The following is a 26,257-nucleotide window of genomic DNA, read 5'->3' as shown; positions in this document are numbered from 1 at the left end:
CACCTTTCTGGAGCTTCTCATTCATGCGTTGCCTGCGCTTGTGATTCAATTATGCTGCCACATTTGTGTATACGCAACGTCTTCCTGTAATTTTAAATGTGACAGCATCATCAGTATGGTTTTAAGCGTATTGCGTCAGTGGAGAGGATAGGTTTTGCGTTAACGCGGCAATATTTGGATCGCGTCCGGCACGCGCACTCATCAGACTGTGGTGTGTGCAAAATAACTCAGACAGTGAAGCACATATACTTTGTTTCGGGACCCCAGTGTGACCGTGAACGGCAAGCATTGATCTCTTCGTTAGCTCCGCTTCAGTGAAAAAAGCGTTACTGGGCCATTGACCAGACATATCAATAAAGCGAGTCATCGAAGCTGTCTTAAAATATTTCGTTAACAGCGGCCTAGATTCGAGGTGGTGAACGGCCCCTTCGAACACGAGCGTGTAAACAATTGCATTCATACTGCCTGCCCTCATCATTACAACTCAGTTTCCTATTTTTCTACTTTTTTATCTTTATCCGTGAGTACAGTACCAGGCTTGAGGATGGTCTGCGTTTCCTTAATACACTCTCCTCTCTCCCTATATAGAGCTTCGTTTTGCATAGATTTCAGCGTTGATGTCGGAGCTGCGAATAATTCTTTTGTGACCACGTTCGGCCTGAAGAAAAACAGGTGTAATCTTTAAGTGGAGCGTTGCATCAGCGTCGAGTTCCCGTACAAAATAAATTTGTGCTGTTTGCTTGCAAATATTATTCCGTTATGCGAGCGAACTTGGAACACGTTCGAATAGGTCTGCACTTTTATTTTGTCGCTCCGGAGTTGGCCGGGGAAGAAACGTACGACTGGGCGCAGGGCCACAAGTTAAACGCCGAAAATCAATGCTTTGTGTTTTTTCATTGCAAAACAGAAGTGATGAACCCTAGTGAACGCGGTATCTTTTGAAGTCGTTCATTTGACAGCCAGTTTTATCACTCTCCCTAATCGTAGCGGACCCAGTGTAGTGGCGTAGTCGCTATGGCGTTGCGCTATTAAGCCGGAGGTCGCGGGAACGAATCCCGGTTGCGGCGGCCGTACTTCAATGGGGGTGAAGTGCGAAAAAATGACTGTGTTCCGTGCATTGGGTGCATGTTAAAGAAACCCAGATGGCCAAAACTTATCCGGAGTCCCTCACTAGGACCTGCCTCACAATCAAACAGCGGTTTTGACTCGTAACACCCTAGAATATAACTAATGTTTTTAAATCACGATGTTTACACGACGCACCCTGTTTTCCTTTTCTTGTTGTTTTTTTCTCTTTTTTTTCTTTCGTTTGCGCCTGCGACAGCAGCAGCAACGAAACACAAGCTCAAAGAGCGCAACTTCCGACAGCGCTGTCGTTATCGCGAGAATAAAAGAAAAACTCAGTAAAAATCGCTGGCCTTTCCCAAAATAGTTCGCCGCTTTGATTAGGTCCTGTTGTCGCGTCGACGCCTTTTCTCTCATCTTTTCATACGGCGGCACGTGCCAGACATCCGGCAGTTTAGTCTACAAACCAGGCAGCAGCCACTGCTATCGAACTTCTCGCCTCCCCCCTCTCCCTCCCCCTTTCTTCCCATCGTCATTCGATCATCCACTGCACGTGGTCGGCCTTGACTCGGTCGTCGAGGATTTCGCGTATGCGTGCATTAGGCGCGCGTTTAAGGGCAAGGCTCCGAAGCGACGTCGCTGTTTGCTCTGCTCTCTCACGCGTGGGCTCGCCTTTTTTTCCCGTTCCGTTCTCGGCTGCCCCCATCTGTGCGGGCACCCTCCTACGGTTCTCTGTTCGATGTATCGGGAGAACGATGCAGAGACATGGAAAACAACAGTGTTTCAGCAAACCTACAAGCACGAGGACGCCGGTGCCCAAGCAAGGAAACACATACTTCCCATTTTGCCTTTTCTGACTGCCTTAGCCTTTGAAAGATGAAAAACTATTTTATTTGAAATATGAATTCCTTGATTCTTTACTAGTATTCATGCTCGACTCGATTAGTAGAACTTCGCTGGTTGAACGCTCCTAATAGTGACCTCCTGGGGCGCTTTTGCCTCCTTGGAGCTATATGTAAGTGTTATGTCCGGATCGCAGACAGTGTTAGCGCATTTTGTGTTTTAGACAGTGGGAGACCAGCGAGCGGAGCAGTTGCTGGCATTGACTGGCGCGGGCTAACAACGCCCAAAGCAGCAGCAACACCGCCACCGCAGCCAGAATCAGGACTTTGAAAATTGAACTTGTCAACTTTGAACTTTGAATTGAACTTTGTCAGGACTTTGAAAATTGTTGTATGTTTATTAGGGCGCAAAAATGGGCGTGGCACTAGACTTTATGGCGAGTATCCGCTCATACTGCGCACAACTTACGTTACCGCCGTCTTCTTCAGTGTCGTTATCACCCTTCACCTCTGTAGCATTTTTTTTTTGCCCTTTGTTTTACCGATTAGAAAAGCAGAGCTTCACAAATAGGGTGGACCTCTCGGTTTTCTTCTAAATGAAGTATGTACCATTTAAGTACACTTACACGCAGGATCTGCACTTCCAGCTCACCGAAATGCGACCGCCGTAGCACGGGATGCGAGCCCGCAACCTGGCTCTGAGAAGCGAGCCTTCTGTTGCAGCTCGTTCCGTAAAGCGTGCTACAGCTTCTGCGCCGCTGCACCGTTTTAGTGAGACAGTGTGACGCGCTGCCTGCCGGTCGATGGCGGCTTACGCTACCCTTTCGGGCATCCGTGCTTTTCTCTCTCTCTCTCTTCTCCGTTTCTGAGAAGTGTTTGTCATTCGTCCCCACACTTGGCAGAAATTGGACCGAGTCCCGTCTCACACGTGTCGCATGCCAGCTGCGCGTCACAGCTCTTTTCTCCGCGGCTCTTTTTCTTTGCGTTGTCGCGGCTCGCTAGAAACGTCAACACAGGGCCGCAGTTCGACAACGTCTGTACACGTGCTAATTGCGTTACCGTGCCGCCGTATAGCCGATACGAGGCCGGGAAGTCGTATAGCTCGTAGACACCTACGTTGAACCGAGATGTTACCTTGGGCTGCAGCATACAGTAGACACGAACGACCCCCCCCCCCATACACAGACGCACACACACGCGCGCGTGCACACACGCATACACACACACATACACACACACACACACACACACGCACACACACGCACATGCCCACACTCACACACGCGCAGAAAGACACACACACACATGCACACACACACACGCACACGCCCACACTCAGACACGCGCAGAAAGACACACACACGCACACACACACACACATGCACGCACGCACACGCCCACACTCACACACGCGCAGAAAGACACACACACACACACGCGCGCACACACATGCACACAGACACGCCCACACTCACAAACGTGCAGAAAGACACACACACACATGCACACGCACGCACACACTCACACACGCGCAGACACACACGCACGCACGCACACACACACATGCACACGCACATGCCCTGTCAAGAATGACGAGCCGCTAAGCAAGATTGCCACCTTGCCACCCGATTACGACAAGGGGTGCAAGACGCGCATTCCGCTCCCTCTCCGTCACTGCAGCTAGGAGGCGTTCGAAGAAGCGGCCTTTGTGCTGAAAACCCGCTTCCTTCCTCCAGCCCCATCGACATTGTGACGGGACGAGTTCGGTGTGTGGACAATGATTCCAGAGTTCCCCAACGCGGAGCTGATTTGACACGCCTGGACAAGCTGCCGTGGGGACAACGTATTTTGGTGCGTCTCACGCTTCGGCACCCCCGCCAACGCCGTCGTCGGGCATCAGAGCGCGGTTGCCTTTGTGTACGTAAACTGGTGTGCAGAGCAGCGGCGAGTTGGTGATGAGTAAACGAACAGTCGCCGCGTCGTAGGACCGGCGGATCGAGTGTATAAAAACTGTGGTTGTGCGAATGCTGAGGACACTTCTCTTGAGCAGTCATGTTAGACTGAGTCACTTCTCTCCTGCAGTCATGTTGGACTGTTACTCTTTTTCTCAAGCAGTCATGTTAGACTGATTTAATTTCTGTAAATAAACCCTTTTCCCTCGTTCTCGATGAGAAGCAGTTCTTCACTTCATCAACGATCTCAGCGTAAATAAGTTGGACGACGGCATGGGCCAGCTACCTCCGAATTCATGCCGTACTCCAATCTTGGCCAAGGACCACGGACGATGGGATTAAGCCCCCAATCCTGACAACTGGCTGACAGCGGTGAGATGGACTTTGCGACATGGTGCTGTATCTGCGGTGAGTGCTTGGTTTTTGCTTTGACTCTCTAGGCTTCATTTTGTGGTTGTTCTGTTTAGAACAGTAGGGAAGCTAGATTGTTGTGTGTTAGCTAGGTTGTGTTTTCCTAGCTAGATTTAGAGAGCAGAATCAAGGCAGTAAAGCAGCAGTCATGGAGTTAAGGACACTGCTGAGAGACGAGTTGTTGATTGTTGGTGAGGAACTGGGCCTAGATGTACGCAAGGAAATGCTCAAATCGGAATTATTGGAGCTAATTTCCGAAAAGGCCAGTGAGGAAGAAATTGAAATGGGGTTTGAACTTCTGAAAAAGAGAGAAGAACGAGAGAGAAAAGTACAAGAGAGAGAGGAACGCGATAAAGATCGCGAGTTAAGAAAAATGCAACTGGAACTTGAAAGCAAACGTTTGGAGATGTCTCAAGGAAGTGAAGGCGCTCTGGGACGATCAAGTGAGGCAGAATCGTACCGCATGGACAGGCTATTAAAGCCATTTGAGGTCGGGACCGACATAGGCTTGTTCCTAAGCAATTTTGAAAGGACTTGCGAGAAGATGAACTTCGGCCCGAGTACATGGCCACAGCGGTTGCTGTCTATGTTGCCGTGTGAGGCAGCGGAAGTAATCGCCAGACTAAGTGTGCAGGATGCATATGATTATGCAAAAGTTAAGGCTAGTCTCCTGAAGAAATACCGCCTTTCAGCCGAAGCTTTTCGGCAAAGGTTTAGGAGCACAGGCAAGAAAGATAGCGAGGGCTATCCGGAGTTTGCATATAGCTTAAAGGCCAACCTAGTCGAGTGGCTTAAAAGCGCGGAAGCGTACGACAGCAGAGACATGATCATTGAATGCATGTGTCTAGAGCAGTTTTACAAAACCATCCCCCAAGCTGTGAAACTGTGGGTGCAAGACAGAGGTAATGTAAACACTGTGGAAAGGGCGGCTGAATTAGCCGAAGAGTACGCAACCCGTAGAAAATTGAACGCCGAGGAGGGAAACTGGGACGGTCGAAATGGACCGCGGAAACCATTTCCGTTCAAAAAGGGTGCGCAAACTAGACGATCAGAGCCTGTAGACATGGCGGAAAAGCCCACAGAAAAGAGCGAGGAGAAACTTAACGGAGAAACCGCACAAAAAGAACAGAAAAGAAAATTCGAATCTGTTAGACCAATTCGCTGTTACAAATGCCACAAACTGGGACATATAGCTGTAAACTGCGAGAAGTCTAGCGTAGTTTTTTCCTACGTGGAGGAAAAGGATGAGAATATGGAACTTTTAAGTCCATATCTCCACGACCTGCAAGTTAATGGAAAACCATGCCGAGTGCTAAGAGACAGTGCCGCCACGCTGGACATTGTCCATCCGTCTTACGTGATGGTAGATGACTTCACCGGAGAAGTAGCGTGGATAAAACAGGTTGTAGAAGAACACAGCGTGTGTCTGCCCATGGCCAAAGTCAAAATCAGTGGACCATTCGGGGAGCTAGAGACTGAGGCTGCAGTTTCCAAATTTTTGTCACTGCAGTATCCCTACATCTTTTCGAATCGTTCGGATCAGTTACTGCGTGACAGAGGGCTCAAACTGGGAGAGGGCATAGTACAGGCATTGACCCGAGGCCAAGCTCGTAAGATCGCGGCGCTTTCGGCTGAAAATGCTCAAGCTCCTCCAGCGGAAGCAGAAAAGGGCATAACTTCAATACCCGAATCCGAGCTAGGCCCGAGGGACAAAAGAACAGTTGAGGAGAGCCTGCCAGCTGACCAGCTCAATGAGAGCGTAGCACTAGAGTGTCAGAGTTCTAGCCTGCAGGAAGAGCAAGCAGACGCGCTCACAAGCGAGACAGGGTCGTTATTATCACCGGCCTCAAAGAACTTTGATCAACTCTTACGCGTGGATAGAGAGTCACTGGCAGCTGAGCAAAAGAATGATGAGAGCTTAGCTAAATTACGTGACACAGCTAAAGAAGGCATTGCTAGGCGCAACGTAACGATACATGAGAGAGGAGGATTGTTGTATCGGCATTACAGAGATCGAAAGGGCAGGATTTTAGATCAGTTAGTCATACCTACTAAGTATCGGGAGGACCTTTTGAGTCTTTGTCATGGAAATGGGTGGTCCGGCCACCTAGGCATAAACAAATCAAAGGAAAGATTGCTTATGGAATACTACTGGCCTGGCTGTTTCAAAGATGTAGAAAACTTTGTAAGATCATGCGACGCCTGCCAGCGTTCTGGTAAACCAGGAGAGACTTGGAAAGCTCCACTGAAGGTAGTGCCCTTAATAACAGAGCCTTTCAGACGACTGGTAATAGACACGGTAGGGCCTCTTCCAAAAACAAAATCAGGCTACAGGTACTTGTTTACCATGCTGTGTCCGGCTACCAAGTTTCCAGAAGCAATCCCTTTGAAAGAGCTCAGCTCCACCGAAGTAGTAGACGCGCTTTTGACAGTGTTTGCACGAGTTGGGTTTCCAGCCGAAATTCAGGCAGATCAAGGGTCAGTATTCACGAGCGCACTGACTTCCACATTCTTGCAAAAGTGCGGGGTAAAGTTAATGCACAGTTCTGTCTATCACCCTCAGTCAAACAGTGTAGAGAGGTGGCATTTGGTGCTTAAGCGAGTTTTGCGTGCGCTCTGTTACGAGCACAAGGAGGACTGGGAGAACTGTCTGCCGGCAACTTTGTTTGCTTTGCGAACGGTTCCACATGAGGCGACAGGGTTCTCACCAGCAGAACTAGTGTATGGGAGGACACTCCGGTCTCCACTGAGAATGTTAATAGAGATGTGGGAGGAAAGAGGGGAAAGTCCAACCGTGGTTGAATACGTGCTAAATTTACTGGAACGGCTAAGCGCAAACCAAGAACTAGTCGGAAAAAACATGGCAATAGCTCAAATGAACGCCAAAGTCTATTACGACAAGAATGCGAGGCTTCGTACGTTTAAAGTTGGCTTAACGATGAAAGCGGAAAAGTGTAGGTTTGGTTGTTCGCAGGTTACTTATCTGGGCCATGTTGTCGGTCAGGACATGAGATGGCCGGCTGAGCTGAAAATAGCTACGATTGGAGAATTTTCTCAGCCGCGCCCGAAAACGGACCTTCGTTCATTTTTGGGACTTGTGGGGTACTATCAACGGTACATTCCGAATTACTCGCAATTGGCAAGTCCATTAACAGACGCCCTCCGAAAGGGAGCACCGAGTAACGTACACTGGGATAAGGACAAAGAGAACGCTTTCCAAAGTTTGAAAACGCTATTGGTTTCTCGCCCTGTGCTTCGCGCGCCAGACTACACAAAGGAATTCATAGTTCAATGCGACGCAAGCGACAGAGGTATGGGCGTGGTACTTAGTCAGGTCGGCGACGATAACGAGGAGCATCCTATCCTCTACGCCAGCCGTAAACTAAATGTAAGAGAGGAAGCCTACAGCGCTTCAGAGAAGGAATGCGCTTGTTTGGTTTGGGCCGCCCAGAAGTTGTCGTGTTACTTGTACGGAGCGAAGTTCATCTTCGAGACCGACCACTGTCCTCTGACGTGGCTCAATCAAATGTCACACAAAAACGGCAGCTTGCTCCGATGGAGCCTCACTCTCCAAGAGTACAACTTCTCCGTTAGATATAAGAAGGGAAAGTTGCATAGCAATGCGGATGGTTTGAGCAGGCTAATTTGAATTCTGCGTTTGGGGGTCCCGCCTAAATTTTGGGGTTACTAGTGTTAGCTTTTCTTTAGGCGAAGAAAATCCCCTCTCATTCAGCAGAATTCCCTCCATTAATTGCTGAATGTGTCAGCAAGAATTTGCTTCAGAAATTGGCATAGTGAAATGCAGCATTTTTTTTTGTTTCTGCACTTATGTTGTTGTTGTTTTTTTGAAGCCTAGCGAGTCTAAAGTGAGAGCCAATGCACGTCATCTCGGCGCAGAGCCGTGTTGTGGGGTTCATTTTGCAGTTGCCTGTCCTTGTTGGATGTTTTGGGGCGGTGACATCAATGCACAAGTGGTCGCTGCGAGCCAAGACATCAATCCCCCCCCCCCCTGACCAGCAGCCGTTCTCTTCCTGCCTAGCGGTTGTCAGCGCTAGACAGTCGAGACTTTCCGGGCCATGGAGGTGCTGTCAAGAATGACGAGCCGCTAAGCAAGATTGCCACCTTGCCACCCGATTACGACAAGGGGTGCAAGACGCGCATTCCGCTCCCTCTCCGTCACTGCAGCTAGGAGCCGTTCGAAGAAGCGGCCTTTGTGCTGAAAACCCGCTTCCTTCCTCCAGCCCCATCGACATTGTGACGGGACGAGTTCGGTGTGTGGACAATGATTCCAGAGTTCCCCAACGCGGAGCTGATTTGACACGCCTGGACAAACTGCCGTGGGGACAACGTATTTTGGTGCGTCTCACGCTTCGGCACCCCCGCCAACGCCGTCGTCGGGCATCAGAGCGCGGTTGCCTTTGTGTACGTAAACTGGTGTGCAGAGCAGCGGCGAGTTGGTGATGAGTAAACGAACAGTCGCCGCGTCGTAGGACCGGCGGATCGAGTGTATAAAAACTGTGGTTGTGCGAATGCTGAGGACACTTCTCTTGAGCAGTCATGTTAGACTGAGACACTTCTCTTGAGCAGTCATGTTAGACTGAGACACTTCTCTTGAGCAGTCATGTTAGACTGAGTCACTTCTCTCCTGCAGTCATGTTGGACTGTTACTCTTTTTCTCAAGCAGTCATGTTAGACTGATTTAATTTCTGTAAATAAACCCTTTTCCCTCGTTCTCGATGAGAAGCAGTTCTTCACTTCATCAACGATCTCAGCGTAAATAAGTTGGACGACGGCATGGGCCAGCTACCTCCGAATTCATGCCGTACTCCAATCTTGGCCAAGGACCACGGACGATGGGATTAAGCCCCCAATCCTGACAGCCCACACTCACACACGCGCACACACACGCACACACACACACACACAAACACACACACACACACGGTTGTTGCGGCTCGAGGTGTGGGCCAAGAATCCACCAAGCCCATCGATAAGCACGTCCAGTAGCAGGAAGGAAGGAAAAGGGGTTTATTTTACATTAGTTACAATGGCTTCAGGTACGGAAGCCCACTCCATGCAGGAGCATATTGAACCGCTGAGTCCACTTCAGGACACGTTCGCCGCTCTGCGCAAAAAGTATCCGCTTTTAATACCGTCGTAATCGGTCGCGATATCCCACCTATGATGGCGCATCGTTCCGCCGCAGTCCACCACCGATGGTGCTGAATAGGCCCCAGCATGTTCAGCAAGCGCGCAACAATCTGCGAATCCGAGGCAGTCAGGTCCACCGTTGACTTCGGGATATTCGCCGATGAAGGCGTGGGGTTGCCTCGTGGGTGATCACCTTATTATGGCCATTGGTTGTGTTGAGACGTAACACGGTATATATAGTAGAATTATTATCGCAGTCGCGCTGTAGCTCTTGCTTAACCGTGTCGGAAACATACATAAATAAATATCTGAATGCATAACGTCCGTAGACAAAACAGCGCATTAGGTGACAAGGATATCACTACCACTGTAACAGTTATGTGGAACTTTGGATGAGTCACAGTATCCACCGCGGTGGCGCAGATGCTCTTGCTTTCGACTAGAACACATGGCGGCACTTTAAGTGGCGCCCAGATGTACAACACACCCAAGTATTCGATCATACCAGTTCCGAAACTCCCTTCGGTTATCACACGTTCACGAAATGTCCACGCTTTACACGCTTTGCGATATTGATTGGCTGATTGATTAATTGATTGATTTTATCTAACTATATTTAGGTGTAACCTTCGATCAACTGACTTCGACAAAGTTTAAAGTTTGGGGCACGCATTCTTGGATTTATATTGATCAGCTGCAACGTAAATTGAAATATGTAATTGATTCATTGGTTGATCAATTGATTGATCGAACGAATGAGTGAGTGAGTGAGTGAGTGAGTGAGTGAGTGAGTGAGTGAGTGAGTGAGTGAGTGAGTGAGTGAGTGAGTGAGTGAGTGAGTGAGTGAGTGAGTGAGTGAGTGAGTGAGTGAGTGAGTGAGTGAGTGAGTGAGTGAGTGAGTGAGTGAGTGAGCGAGCGAATCTGTCATTGTGTAAGCTGATTTGGTCTTTTGACGCAATTCGGCTAGCTAACGCGGGCAACGTCGCTGCGCCACAGGATCGTCGTGCGGCTTGCTTCCGGCTAGGCTCTGCGGGCCGTCCACGTCGGCGGCGCTGAGCACGTCCCTGAGCAGCACCCTGAGCCTGAGCGGCGGCGGCGGCAGCGTCGGCCACGCGGCCACCGCCTCGTCGCTGGCGCCCGTCGCAGCATCGCGCAGCAGCCTGGCGCAGCGCAACGCCAGCAACAGCCTGACGCTGCCGTCGCTGCCGCCCAACGGCATCGTCCACTCGGCGGCCGTCTCCACGGCCATCCAGCAGCAGCAGCAGCAACTGCAGCAACAGCAGCTTCAGCTACAGCATCTGCTGCAACAGCAGCAAAGCCAGCCGCCCGTCACACCTACGCCACGGCTTCACATCGACGCGCAGACGGCACAAGGTGAGCGCGCGTCTTGTGTTTCCAGTGGTTTAGAGTGTAGTGACTGAACGCGTGTTCCTGTCAAATCGTGAGGGCCCCTCGCGCGTTGGTGAAGGCAATAGGGAGGAGCAGTACAGTGTAGCCAACTCGAGAAGAGTAGAGCATGCAGCCGGTTGGTAAGTGGGCTATACAGAACGAATAAGTCCAGTACGTGCGGGATATCTTTTCAGTGTAAAGGCGGCAGTTACCTTTGCACACCTCACGTGATCGAATCTCAGAGGTGCAATACGAAGATGGCAGAACCACGCCCTGCTTTTTCCGGTTAGACAGTTGGATGAATGAATGAACTGGTGGGCAGAAGGACGGGCCTCCTCTTTATTGCAGTAGCAATTATATTGACACTCCGGAAGAATTTTCGACGTCACTGTGAGGTTCCGCATAAAGTCCAAGTGCAATATGATCCTATCGCTTCTCCCACGCCGTATGCTGTGGGTGCGAGGGTGAGCCGAGAAACACGGTGGCTCGATGTGCGCCCACTGCCGGAGGTCACGTCATAAAGTGCGAGCGGAGGGTGCGGGCAGGCCGGCGAGTGCGCACCGTCTCCTTCTCAAGCCTGGCCATGCGCCGCCCGCGTCCTTACTTGGAGTAATCTCCGGCGGGGTCAATGTTTGGGCGAGCCGAGATGGCAGGTATCTGCATGTACAGCGCTCACGAAGTGAAACGCGTCACTATAAGGCTAACTAATGCACATATTTTCATTTCCACTGGTTGAAGTTTGTATCACATTGATGTAATTTTGGCGTGTACACTTATATCGGAGTCCGTGTCACCTTTGGTGACCAGATTCCTAGCGACATGACATGGTACCCTCAAGTACTTTGCACACATGTAGGGTTCTACTAAATTCTCCCTGTCGCATTTCATTGTGTGAGCACTGTACTCTGTCATAGCGTGCACTTAGTGCGGGAGGTCGCGAAATCGCAAGTCTCGGAGACCCGTTGGAGGGAGAGGCCGCTCAAGCGCTCGCTCCCCTCTGTGTGCGCCCTTCATCACGCCAGAGTTGTGACAGCGAGTGTTCACGGTCATCGAGCGAGATTTTTTCATGTTTGCCCGTGAACGTGTGGCACCGTGCTTGCTAATTTGATTAGTAAGCGAATGTTTACTGGGATTTCTGTAACCGTTAAAGCTGCGAACCTTATTTTGTGTAGGTATATAATACATTGCTGCCGCTACCATTCCTCGTTAAACGAACTACAGAGGCGTGTAGTCAGGTGAGACTACCTGATAACTGCCCTGACCTTTATATTCAATGATCTTGATGACAAGGGCTTTTTTGTTTTACGGGGTCATCCGTAATTTCGCCGTGCCTGCTTCGAAAAAGTGAGGGGTGAGTTAGCGGTAAATGCAAGAAAAATGCATTAGCATTACGTCGCACCCCTGTGAGGTACCGGATCCATGATTTAAACCACGTTTGCCACATTGCAAAGTGTTGTTCAGAAGCTCACTCGACACACGCCCTGCCTCTTCGAGGAGCGATGTGCAACTGACGGTGGTTCGCAGCGGACCACCAACCACCATCAATCAGTTGCATTATATATATATATATATATATATATATATATATATATATATATATATATATATATATATATATATATATATATACTTGCTACTTCACCCGCTTTCCATACTTCACGTACACTTTTTCCCAACTGGACACTCATAATTTCCGCGCGCATTTAAATGCAGAGTGACAGCTGTTGCTTCTTGCAAAGCCAAGTTCTTCCGACTTTCCGTCTGCTTTTGCGGAGTCGGCTTGGAGCGTTGTCGCGAGTGGTTGTCGTAGTAGCTCCTCGACAACGGCCTTTGTCTTACCGCCATACAGAATGAGGCAAATACGTCTGAAAAGAAGTTGGCCCTCTTATCCAGTATAGAAGCTGAAATCGATTGATTTAGATGATTGACGCTCCAATCACTTACGCCACAAAGATATCGACGAATTGCGAGTGCTGAGAGGACCACTGCCTCACGAAGCAGTGATGGTGGCATGCGCACTATTGCAGGGCACAGTTTAAAGAACCAGCTTTCAGGTCAAAGAAGCAGAGCTAATTTTGCAATAGCAAGAGGATGGGGCAAGCGAGAGAGGGCAACAAAAGATGGTTTTACACTATGAAGGGAGAGAAAATTGTAGATGTAGGCGTAGAACCTTGTGAGGCAGGGGCATATGCCCAATCTGGGGGAATGGCCAAGAACCAGGTACCTCAGTATAAAATAATAAATGTAAAAGAAGTAAAACAAAGCTCTATCGAACGAGATTTCTTCATTCGCGTCTTTATCGCTGTCATGATGCCGATGAGACATTCAGTATCACCCGAACGGCTCGCATTGGTTCTCCAAAAACAGATTGCTACGAACACTACGAACATTTCCTGCCACTGACATTGCTCGAAACTTCGCGATCCTGCGTGCAACAAACGCCAGGCTATCGCTGTTCCTGTTCCTCATATTTCCGGTTGAAAGCGTCACTTCCTCTTTTCGCTGTGCAGTGTCTACTGCTACGGATTCTCGATGCCCCGTCACGAGTGTGTAAAATGAGCCTGTCTGTGGCCAATATATACGGAAACACACACACACACCGAATCGGTATAAATAACTTTTAATGCACTTAGAAAACACCACTCGAAAACGTTTCACCAAAAGTACTCTCTACTCTCTCTAACAGGACACAGCGCTCCGTCCTGTTTACTCGCTCGTCCTGTGTTGCGCTGTTCCTGTTTTTGTTTTAAAGATGAACCAACCAGCCCCATTGAAGACACTGCTTTCTCACTCCCACACGCAAGCAGTCTCAAGTGTTGTCCTCCCTTCTTTCCTCAGCGCTGGCCGTGGCCTCGAGCCAGCAGCACAACCAGCAGCCGTTGGTCACGCCGACGCAGCAGCAGCTCTCGGCCCAGCAGCAGCAGGTCGAGGAAGACCCGCTGGGCGTCGACTCGGTGGAGTTCCTCGACCTTCCGGGCCGGGGCCGCTGCCGCGTCTACGTGGCCCGATACAGCTACGACCCGCTCAAGCAGTCGCCCAATGAGCACCCCGAGGCCGAACTGTTCCTCTCCGCCGGCGATTACATACTCATCTTTGGAGAGATGGACGAGGTGAGCGCCGCATCCCCGAGCTCGAGGGTGCACTTCGTGTTGGATCGATTGAGAAAAACGTTTATCACGTGGACGACAGGCGCGAACACAGTCTCGTCACGTTTCCTGTCGTCGCAGTCACACCAACGCCGTTTAATCGACCAAGAGCTCCGTACAACTACATATCAGCGGTCCTTCTTTGTACGCACAGCCAAAGAAGTGGTACTACGTCCCCAGCTCACATTGCCGCATACGGCTGACGCCTCTCTGTTCAAAGCCACCGTCGCTGCTTGGCCTCCCTTGATGAATCATTTGTACTGCCACTTTAATACCTGCCGTGGTTGCTTAGTGGCTATGTTGTTGGGCTTAAGCACGAGGTCGCGGGATCGAATCGCGGCCACGGCGGCCGCATTTCGATGGGATCGAAATGCGAAAACATCCGTTTACTTAGATTTAGTTACACGTTAAAGAACCCCAGGTGGTCTAAATTTCCGGAATCCCCCACTACGACGTGCCTCATAATCAGAAAGTGGTTTTGGCATGTAGAACCCCATAATTTTTGCTGCCATTTTAAGCACCTATCCCTCATGTGATGCGCACCATAGGGCCCTTGAGGTTTAACAAATATATAAATAAATACAAACGATACAGAGGTCTGCAGGAAAACGGATAGTTCAAGGGATCAGTGTTTCACGAATTAACCTGACAAGAACAAGTTTTCCTGTTCGCTCGTCCTGTCTGTAATTCTTACGTGTATATGTTCAATGGGGGTCCAACAAGAGACGCATCCGGAACCCACGCGTCGACAATGGGTGTCTTCGTCAGAGCGAAGCCAAGTCTCAACTTGTTCCGTTTCCTGCTTGATAGGCGTCATAGTAACGTAGTAATAGCATTGATGTGACCCTCTCACCCTATCAACCTTCAAAAAAAAAAGAAAGAAGTAGCGGAAAGAAGCACAGGTGTCAGCAATGTAATATTCTCAGAGACCTGTCTGAACAGGAGTATACTGTGCTCTAAGAGGAAGACTGTGCTTCCTTCCAGGATGGTTTCTTCAATGGAGAACTCCTCGACGGCCGCAAGGGACTGGTGCCTTCCAACTTTGTCGAAAAGCTCACTGGTAAGGAACGGTTGTACACGAAAGCTATCTAGAACGCGTAAGAGCTGGTACATGTATTTTTTATATTTACTGAATTATTTGCGTTTTTTTTTCTTCTTCTCCCATCCAGGATTCATCTCGTAGCTAGTTTTCGTCCTCATTTTCAAGAATTGCGGTTTGTTGTCAGCTTCGCGACGAAACAGACGTGTGAATTGCTTCTGAGCACCTGTTCACAACTTCTGTCCACGAGGACTGAGCAGCTCACTCGTGGCTAGAAGTTGTGAACAGTTGCTTTCCTGTATTCGTATGCTCATATAGGTATAATTGATGCGGCTTTTGACTGGCAGTTGTTCGAAAACAACCTGATAGAATTGTCGTTTATCTTTGACTTGTTATCTGTCCTCACCAAAGTCAACTTTGGCGCTTCGCCGTGCGTACGCAAAGCTGTTGTTGTGCTAAAACAGACGCGCAGGAATGATAAAGGAGACAAAAACGTAAAAACGGACGGCACTGGCGCTGACTCAACGAGTTCAAGTTGTGGGGTCAGATTTACGTTTTTACTATCCTTTTATCATTCCTGCGCTGCTGCCTTAGTGTGTTCGACCTACAAGGCTATCACCTCGAGCTCGACTGCCGTTATGCTGTCCTTACAGGATTACTGACTTCAAAACAGCAGAGGCTTGATAACCGCTCCTGATTATCGAGGAGGGTATGGGCAACCAGCGCTGAAGCTTCGCGTGCCGACAGCAGCGCCGTAACACACAGCCTAGCGAGCGGTAGACACAGTTTCCAGTAGCACACGCAGTGATTTCGTGTCAGCAAATTCACCGATTGTCTTGAGTCACACTTTTCACGGCTCCTCAAACGGCAGGGAACCGACGTGCTAGGACGTAGCAGCGCATGCGCTCTACGCAGCGCGCATGGCCATGGACAGAACTTGGCTGGCCGCATCGGGCTAGACAAACATTGATACAGGCGCACGTTTCTTATCGCTAAATATGTCGTGCCATCTTCGTAGCCTCCCTATCGGACGGTTTCAGCATATTTTAGTAACGCATGAAAAATGTCGTAGCGCCTCCTGGCCAGCGCTGGTTCCCCATGGAGACACAGTAAATATTGTTTCTGCCTTCAGGGAAAGCGCAATGTTTCCTTTGATTAACGTTTTTCAACCGCTATGCATCTTCTTCCCTCCTCGTTATCGATTTATCTTGCTTAGTAGCTCTTTTAAAGAAAAGGTTAGACTTGCCATTCGCAGAGGTCGGGAAAGCGAGCACTGTGAACTCAGTATAAAACTTTGTGCATAACCCAGTGCCTTCAGTTTCGTTCTTAAGCCGCTCAGCGCTTTCTTTAGCTTTAAACGGTTTCACTCTAAAGTTTAACATCTCTATGAACGTTAAACTGGACATCAAAAGGTGTTTCGCAAGTATACAATCAGAGCCACATAAAGTAAAAGTAGGCGCAGTATATCACGCTCGACCTTTCCGCCTAAAACAGACGGATAAATGTCGTCATCTAGTAAACGAATAGGCTGATGAACTCCGAGGGCTTACCAGTGAATAGCTGCTTAGAAACCAACGGCACTTTAAGCGAGTCACACGGAAGCTTGAAGTAGGGCATTGCTTTCCGCTGAAACTACGTACTTTGTCACTGTTACGGCCACAACGCGGGGTATAGAATCGAATGCGCTGCGTAAAGAAAGCGTCATGGAGAGGAAGTGGAGCGGACATTTTCCCACAAGGAGGTCATTCGTAACGGTGAAAAGGTGTGTGGTTGCCGAAGTTCAATGTTGCGGAAGCCATTTGCCTTTCCTGTTCGCCCCGTTATTCTTATTCCTAAGAGAAAAATAGCTGAGTGAGCTAATGAAATAAGAAACAAAGAGGTACTTTGGTAAAAAAGGAAGAAAGAAAGAAAACGAAACGAACACACACACACACACACACACACACACACACACACACATATATATATATATATATATATATATATATATATATATGCATGCACGTTGAACAACCCCATACAGGGGGCCAAAATCAACAGAATCGGCCAAAATGAAATTGCAGCGCCTCGCAACAAAATTGCGCCTTCACGAAGTAACGCACGGCAATTCACATTTATTTTTAGCCGAGGTTGGCAGGAACTGCTTTAAAGTTTCTGCGGTGTTAGCTACCAATTCGTAAACGAAGTGCCAGCGGGCCACAAAGGCAGATGGCAGCAACAGACGACAACATTGTAGTGGCGCTGCTGGCGCTGCCTCCGCAACTTGGAAACGTCGCGGGCCGCAAGGTGAGGGAAAAGAGGTAGACAGCATGCCATTCTGTCGCTGAGCAAAGAAACGAGCGACAGGCGGTCATCCTCGCTACAGACCTTTCACCACGTCTGTTCGGATAGTTCCTTCATACTTTCCTTTTCCGGTTCATCATTTCTTAGTTGTTGTTTTTTTTTCATTTCTGCAACGCAGGGCAGTAAACCGCAGATTTCGCCTCGTTAACGTCCTACTCTCCCCCCCAACCTTGTTCGTCATTTGCAGGCGAGGACCTGCTTGAGTTCCAGACGTCCATCCTGTACGGCAACCGCGACTCGGACGACAGCAGCGCTAGCGTCAGCTACGCGCCAGACTTGGACAACCTGGCCGGATCGGACGAGCAGCATAGGCTGCCCCCAGGTGCGTTTGTTTCTTTAGCAGCACGAGGCCTATTGCATCTCGTTCTCCTCCCCCTTCCATACCCTCCACTCCGGCATGCTCAGAGTGTCCCGGCTAACATGTGCCAAGTTTAACGAAAACGGTAAACATTGGAAAACTCCAATGACTATTTCATTCCCTTATAACTCACTTACTGGCAACAGCACTTTATGAGACATTTTCTTTCTCGCGCCTCGTTTCCTTTTCCGGGACGCTACTTTCCGAGCTACCGTACGACCTGCTAGCTGGAGTTTCCGAAGAGCACGCATCTGCTCTCGCGTTGTACTTCCTTGCGGTCTTCTGCTCTTTTGACCACGGTCAGTAGATGTGCGAAGGCCCCAGCTACAGCTCTTTATCATCCGGTCTTATAACGGGCGTCTTTTTTCTTTTGTGTTGGCATACTGCAACGAGAGCCGGCGCAAAGTATTCCTTTTAACGGCGCGTTCTTTCTCTAATTTATGCCTCCCATCCAGTTCCTATCCGTCGATTTTTTTGCCGACTAAAGTGGGCCAATCCCAGAGATTGTGTCATTGTAAACTTAGTCAATCCCGGAGACATCGCAACAGTAAAGAGGGCCGACCCCGGAGATTGTGTTATCAAAACTGTGCTCACCCCGGAGATGTTATCAAAACTGGGCCGATATTTAACCCAACTATCTGTGTCCTCGCAAGAGATTTAACATGGGTTGTAAGCCGAGGCGATCCGGCGGGTAGTACAATCCTTAAAATATTCTCACGAAACTCTGATAATGATATGGCGTTGCAGTGGCTCAGGTCTATACCGTGTGGACCTAGCTTCTTTTCATCTTCGTCCGGATTTGGCTGCGGTGTCCCGCCAAGTAGACGTGGCGTAGAGAGGGAGAGCACAAAGGGAAAGAAAATTATGGCGTTTTACGTGACAAAATCACAGTCTGATTATGAGGCATTCCGTGGTGGGAGACTCCGGAATAATTTTGACCACTTGAGGCTAAGCACATGGGTGTTTTCGCATTTCGCCCCCCTCCGAAATGCGGCCCCCGGGGTCGGGATTCGATCCCGCGACCTCGTGCTTAGCAGCCCTACACCATGGCCACTAAGCAACCGCGGCGGGGGGAGCACAAAGGACATTTACAGCACAAAGGACATCTGCCAAAGACACCTCGCCTGCTTTACATGGATGTCGCATCGGTCATGTGTGTTTGGTGGGGGTGCTTTACACATCAAGTACATAATGCTCATCCATACACATCCGCTCACAATGCTACCTTAGTGAATCTCAAAACGTCGCAGCAAATAATCGTTGCATTTATGCCGCATACCATGAGGCCATGCGAACTTCTCACGGCAACGGCTACCTATAAATAGATAAGATGGGAGTAATCGTTTTTCTCGGCAACCAGCGCACCGAGGATGATGACCTTTGTTGCACTTAAAAGAAAAACTTGACATCTACTGACCGCAGGAAGCAAGCTCTTCATTTAAGCCGTAATTTTTTTGTTATAAAATAGTCTGAAATTGAAAAAGTAACAAAAAAATTTCAGGTACCCAGTTTTCAATTGTTATATTTTAGCTATGCAACACGTCATGATTTTGTGCCGTGCCCAAGAATTAATCTAAGCGGACAACCTCTGTGCGATGAAATTTACGACTTATTTGTGAGTAGGACTTCTTCGAAACCCTCATAAACATCGTAAAAATTTTGTGTAAACTGTGAAATCATATATAAAAATAGTCCTTTTTAGATGCTTTGGTAGGTGCAGTTGACAAAACTGCGATATCTGTTTTGGTGCAGAGTTAGAAATTTCTGAATTCCGGATTTAATTCTTTTATGCTTACCTCTTTTCGGGAACATTTGTAAAAAAATTCTATAGGCTAAATCCTAATTGTGCTTCCTAGATTCAATGAATTTATATTCCTCTCTAAATTGCAACAAATTTGAGTCGGATCAATTCAGCGACTGTACCATAAAAGATTTTATGCGTTTTACGTATATTTGAGTGGGCAAAGTGCCCGGAATTGCTCAACTCATGACAGCACACATATAGGTATCCCAGCTAATGTTGGGCAAGCTGTTCAAAGAATAATATTATTTAAAAGAAAGCACGGTGCAAGTTACGATTTTAGGACCTGCCGTGTTCGGTCGTCAGGCGTCTGAAGACCAGACACCGTACGTCTTGTAATCGTTTCTGGCACTGTGTTTCTTTTTTAATCTTTTTTTCTTCTTTGAATAGCTAGGCTAACTTTACCTTGGAAGCACAGTATCACGTGACACCGTATATGTATAGTCATCTGCTCTACCTAGTGACGTAGCCAGGTGGTGGCGCACCGCGCAAGTGGACAAACAGCGCCACCTGCACATATTAGACCAAAACTGGAACTAATAACGCAGCATATTCCCTTCCTTGTTTCGAGAAGGTTGGTAGGCTAAGCCGTTAGCGTAGAGGTTAATTAGTCAACCCAGAATATTTGCAATATATTTTCGTGATATAAACTTGCAGTGCTGACGTTACGATAAACAAAATAAACGCTCAAGGATAAACACCTGTGGACAGTTCGGACAAAAAGAAGCGAAAATAAAAACTGCTGTGTCTGTCTGGAAGCAGAGAAGACAGCCAAAACGTTCCTAGCACCCCTTCAACTGGATGAGTTGCCTGAACGAGCGTTGCAGAAACTGAGACTTAGCCTGGAAATACCCAGAGAAAACTCGGCTAATTTGTGCTTCTATCAGGGAAAATTAGCTGTCATTTTATTGAAAGAAAACGAAAGTCGCCCTACTGCTGGCTCGAGTAAAAGAGAGGAATCGTAACGAATTCTCTTTGACGCCGTGTCATCGGTTGGAGGAGTTGCCTGATTTATGGGAAATGCCCGATAATGCCTACGATTTCGTGGCACCACCACGTGCCCTCTCAATGTATAAGAACGTCTGTAATTCCAGACGCAAGAACCTTTCGCCGTCCGATTTTCCTGACTTCTTGCCCCGACCGCAGGTTTGAAACGGCATTCATCAAAGCCAACACCGCCGTTTTGATTATCTCGGCGCCTCGAACCAGCGCTCTCGCACACAGGTCCGTTAGCAGCCGTAGCCACCGCGGCAACGCCAGGCCTAACTACTTCGACTTTCAATCTTAATAGTTCTTGCCGATCAGTGCCGTGTTTTTCATTGAAAGAATTCGCCGCTGCCAGTAATGGAACCTACTCCGCCTTTGTAATCCTCGCAATTGGCTTCGAAGCTTAGAAAGCATAACGCGTTGCATAATACCGGTTTTTGAAAGGCAGCTTCGCCTCAGCGCAGATGTGTTACGCGGTGAAGCGTACGTGATGTATTACAGTGAAGCTGCACAGGCGTGAAAAGGGGCAAAATTGTCACGGGACGTAGTACGTATTCCATAATTATACATCCGTGCATCCGCCGTCACCTGCCACAGTACGAGCACCGATATGCCTAATAAGTGTACTGGCACGCGTTCAGAGCTTTGTCGGACGCGCCTGTGACGATTTGAGCCCTTTGAACGAGGACAAGAACAGAAATGACCGTCGCCTTGAGGAATGATCGGGAAAGAAACCGTGCCGCCTCTTCTTTGAAGGAGCTTGAGCTAAAAAAGCGAAGCGTTGGCTGACTCCAAGATGCAGGTGTCGCCAAAATAAACTCTTTAAAGCATTGAACGGCAACACTGTGGCATTGCGCGCGGGCTGAGAGTATGTGAGGACAGTTGAGGTTGCCTTTCCAGCTGCTGAGAGAGAATCTCACTTGTGACAGAGTTCGGGCCTAACACCAATGATCGTGCTATCACTTGATAGAAATAGCTCATTTTCTAGAATCTTTGCTTCTGTATGGATCTCCTTTTTATTCGTATTTGAATATGTTCGACTCGATGTGCAATGGGCCTTATAATTTTTTTTTCTCCAAGCTATTCGCTGTGCATTTTGCTATCTCCTCTCTTCTGTTTTCTATCTTGAATTAAGTAAACACTACTCCGTACTATTCAAACTAGATTAAATAGTTGTTTCTATTTTTTTAAATGCGTACTTGAGAGTGACAGCGTCGGGCGACGTGGTGTGCCCCCCCCCCCCCCCCCCCAGCCTGTCTTGACATAAAATAAAGTTCTGTGTCACTCAAGGAAAACATGGGAAAGTCAGGGAATTTGAAAATGTCAACTTGTTGACACCCCGGATTACTGCCACTGCCTACCACTCCAAGTGACCGGAGGCTCACGTCTTGTAGAAGGGACGTCTCCACAGCGACAGTTACGGAATTCTCGTCGGCAATGTTTTCCCAAGAGGCGCGGGCTAGCTGGAGGAAACTGTGCGCTACAGTGGGCCTCAGTTCACAACTTGAGAGTTTATGCATTTCTTCTTCAGGAGCGTGCGGTTCCTACCTCTTTGTCAGTATGCTTGTATTCTTATCCCGTCGTCAGTATGATTCGTTGTCGGTATACAACCCGCAACACAATGAACACATCCCGCGTTTTAAACGAAGCATTAAAGCAAGTCATCCAAGCGCATGCCTAATAATCGCGTTTTGGTGCGTAGAATCTGGGAATTTTCAAGTCATTCAAATGGCTTTTCAAGATCGCCGACCCCATAACACAGTTGGTTACAGAATACTTGGGTGTCTAGCGGTGCACAACCCTACGTCATTCGCGTTGCCAACGCTGCATCTTGAATATTTATTTCAGACGTCATCGCACATACAAAGACACAGAACAAACAGCGCCAAATAACATCGCAAACAACACAACGCAATGCTGTGGTTCGCGGTGATGCATGCAGTGTGGCGTTTCTCTTCCTCCGCCTGGCCCTGACGGGCGCTTGGCGCGTTCGTCGCCGAAGTCCGCTGAGCCTCTCGTGTCAGGGCGCTCCGTTTCGTCTTGCCGGCTCACCACAGCGTCGCCTAGACCGAATCCAACGGTTGCTGGAATCTGTATGAGCCTAGAGCGAATGGCTCGGAGGAGTATCTGGAATGTATTTTTCGAAATTTACTCGTATACTATGGGCAATGTGCATTTCGATGCCCTGTACTTGCAAACCAATTTGTGGTAACTTTACCGGTTCCCGTGGCATCCATCGGCCGCGGATTCTGCGTCGACGTTGTTTCATGCACAAATCAGATAGTCCTAAACAGTGTGAAGCGAAAGCTGAAATTGAAGGTAGAAGTTACGCCAAAGAGACGCAAAGCGAATTTTGTCGCCGAAATTCGAAATTTGCCGCCCGTATATGATTGTATTGAGGAGCTGTGGCGCCTTTCTCCTACGTCAAGCACGCCGTCTGTTGTAGTTCAAGACGTGTCAATGCTGAATAGAAGTTCAGCTTTCTCAGCAACGTTTAGCACGGCGGTAGAGAGGGACGCGTTCGGCATTGAAATCGGCATCGCGCCTCTTGTCGCAAAGTGTCAATTGGCCGTGTTGGCTAACGAAAGTGTAGAGTATTCGATCAGGGGACGCAAGCGGCTTGCGTACGCAAGAACTAGGGGCCACGAAACTGCGCATGCGCAGTCACCTACGTCTGGGTCTGCGCATGCGCAGTACCGTCGTCCCTAGTTCTCGCGTACGCAAGCCGCTTGCCTCCCCTAGCCTAAATAACACCAGTGCTGGGAGCTCGGTTTAGCGGAGGCAAGTAATACACGTTTCGACAGCTTGAGAACGGAGAGCTGACTGGCTTTATTCAAGAGTAAAAGCAGGTTTGTCGAGTGGCATTTGTCGTGTCCCTGTCGGACAGCCGCTTCGGTTCGAGCAGGGGGCAATGACCCCTACGGCGAGAACAATGAAATGACAGACGGTCGCTACAAAAGCTTCGCATACACCTGTTCCCACGGTGCACGGGAGCTGCATAGTTTTAACGCAATAGCGTTAAGGAGCTCGTGTCGCAGAAAGCCGGTGTCGTCGGCGTCGGCGGCGTTGGCCGTGAGCGATAAATCCCAGCAGGCATTTTCTGAATAAAAAACAACTTGCAAGATGGACTGGGTGGGAATCGAACCAGGGTCTCGGGAGTGTGAGACGGAGACACTACCACTCAGCCACGAGTTCTATGCTTCAAAGCGGTACAAAAGCGCCTCTAGCGAATGCGGTGTTGCCTTAGAAACGAGCTGTTTCTAAGGCTCAGGCGTGCGTCTGTTGCTCAGGCGCACCTTTCGTTGCCGTGCCGAACGCTCCGTTAATCGACGCTCACCGCGTCCGATGCGGGGCGCGTAGTCGCTGTGCCGTAGCCCATTGTCTTACACCCCTTGGCGGGTCGACGGGAACGCTGTCGCGTTCCACTCTTGAAGGCGAAGCTTAAGCGTCCTCCAATTTTTCTTTTATTGTAGTCTCGCTTTTTATACAGAATGTTGGGCGTGTTCGGACACCCCCCGTACCACCGACGGCTTTCGCGTCCTCGCAACCACAGTTGAGGACAATCTCAAGTGGGGGCAACTTGTCGTTTCCTGCACTTAGACGTATGTTATCTGGCTTGCTCGCTTAAAAGACGCTCGCCTACTGCTCAGAGCTGAAGTGTTCGCCATTTTTTCGCGAAGTTTTCAATAAAATTCATTTCAAGAACTGCGGTTGATGGCCAAGATAAAGGGGTGACACATCGAGCGTCCTAATCGGTAGACCTCATGTGACTGCAATAAATTAATGCGGAACAACTAAGCCATTTCCTTGTCACGTACGCCGATTTTAATGGAATTGGTTGCTTCTGAGAGAGAATGATTATGATGTAGTGAAAGTGGAATTTTGATTTATCATTTCAATATTTAGCACCTGGAATTGCCGAAAATTAATAGGTTTGAAAAAATAGAAGCAGGAAGTTTAGAAACCCGTAACTCTGCACGAAAAGCAGCGATCGCAGTTTAAGAAAATGCATCGGTTGGGGCATCGATAGCGGACAGAGTTGATATGCTAATTTTTATCTTACGAGATTGGGTTATGGTGTTTACAAGGTTATTGTATAAGTCCTAGTCATATATTTATGGTGTACCTGAGAGCCACGTATAATACATCAATTTGTCCGCTTTAGATGTACTGTTACATGAAATTTCCAAAATTGTGATGTCATATTTCTGTTGATGAGTTACAAAGCTCTAAACTTGGTAGTTTCGCCTTCTGAACAGTTGGGGGTTTTCAACATTATTGAATAAAAATTTGACGGCCTAAATCATAAGTTCGCTAGCAACTTTTAATTTAGTTAACATTTAATTGTGATAGAACCTCTGCAAAATTTGGCGTGCTAGTTGGGCGGAGAAACGATTTCTCCTTTACCATGTATCTGAATGATTGCTGCTTTTTTATGTGCCAAAAACACGATTTCATTATGAGACGCGTCGTGGGGGGGGGAACTCCGGAATAATCTTGACCACCAGGTGATCTTTAACGTGCTGCCGTTGCATGAGACACGGGCGTTTTTTGCTTTTCGCCCGCATCGAAATGCGACCGCCGCGGCCAGGATTCGATCCCGCGACCTCGTGCTTAGCAGCCCAACTCCATAGCCGCTAAGCCGCAGCCGCGGGTACACCGATATGTATTTAGATAGGAGTGCGGGATCAGAAGCTTCCACTACAGGGAAATTCCGTTTGTGGCAAATCATTTGTACAAGTTCCAATCATGTCATGTCATCGTCAAGGCACGTCTCTTTACCTCAAACTTGTGTTTTGTAATTCTCGTGAACTCATCCTCCAGGCCGTGTACCTTTATAGAGGGCATTGAATTTTGGGCTGTTGGAATATTCGGAACCTTTGAAGAACTCCTCGAATGTTTACCTATTCGATTAGGTCCTTAGTCGCTATTCGATTAGCTCATCGAGTCGGTTAGTCACTACTTGAAAACCAATTTTTTTTTTTACAATTTTAATAGGGAGTTTTAGAATCCTTGAATTTCTTTGAATTTCTGTCAATTTTTTTTCGCGACTCCTGGTTGTCTACTTTCAGTTTCAATCATACTGGGCGTGGTTGCCAACTTTCATTATCTCTTCCTCGATTCCGTTTCCACGCTTTTGAGGTGCACATATTTGTGCACTTTAGGGGCCCATTTCTTTTTAACCATGTTCCCGAATTTCTTCAAAATTATATGTTGCTTTGCGCTTCTCCGACTTCAAAAAAATAAAAAAAGAAGCCCAATCCATGTTACCAAGCATGCGTTCGGTGAGCAAGGTCGGCTGCATCGTGAATGGCGACGAGGAAGCGGCAGGGCGTTCTTTATCTCATCGGCAGCGCTCGGCAAGCAGCATGCATTTTCGCCGTCAGCCGACGGGAACCGACCTTGGTCACCGAACGCACGCTTGAGCGCAGCACGATAGCGCTGCGCAAACGCTCCGTCACGTGGCTTTTATTTTCATATTTTGCGGGCTTTCTTTGCATCCCGGAAAAAAGGACTACATGAGACGTATCGTAAAGGAAACAACTCGATCGGTGGTTTCTGAAGGTGCTCTACAAGTCTGCTGTCTTACTTGGGGTCATCAGCCAATAATTAAAACGTTTGGTAATTAAACTGAATTAATTGGTGAGTTATGTGGAAGACAAACAATTGTCTCAGTTACTATGGGCTATTGCGAATAGTATGCGTGCGGTTTAATTCGCTTTCGACGCTCCTTCATTTTGAAATTCTTGGCTCATTTTACGTGGGACACCCT

At 48.4% G+C, this 26,257-nt stretch overlaps 1 protein-coding gene across 4 annotated transcripts in view; it reads left to right on the top strand.

The window, feature by feature from the left end:
• The window catches only part of Rbp (RIM-binding protein), a 471,200-nt gene that overhangs the window by 381,996 nt on the left and 62,947 nt on the right, over positions 1–26,257 (top strand). For all 4 annotated transcript variants that reach the window (XM_065430255.2, XM_065430253.2, XM_065430254.2 and 1 more), the window contains exons 16-19: positions 10,418–10,795; positions 13,649–13,920; positions 14,941–15,016; positions 17,526–17,660. In XM_065430255.2, the coding sequence (XP_065286327.1) occupies positions 10,418–10,795; positions 13,649–13,920; positions 14,941–15,016; positions 17,526–17,660 (861 nt within the window). The remainder of the gene's footprint in view (positions 1–10,417; positions 10,796–13,648; positions 13,921–14,940; positions 15,017–17,525; positions 17,661–26,257) is intronic.

The sequence above is a fragment of the Dermacentor albipictus genome, chromosome 2, assembly GCF_038994185.2.
Source record: "Dermacentor albipictus isolate Rhodes 1998 colony chromosome 2, USDA_Dalb.pri_finalv2, whole genome shotgun sequence".
In the NCBI taxonomy this organism is placed as follows: Eukaryota; Metazoa; Arthropoda; class Arachnida; order Ixodida; family Ixodidae; genus Dermacentor; species Dermacentor albipictus.
The sequence above is the reverse complement of the archived record's forward strand: the minus strand, read 5'-3'. Positions and strand labels throughout refer to the sequence as shown.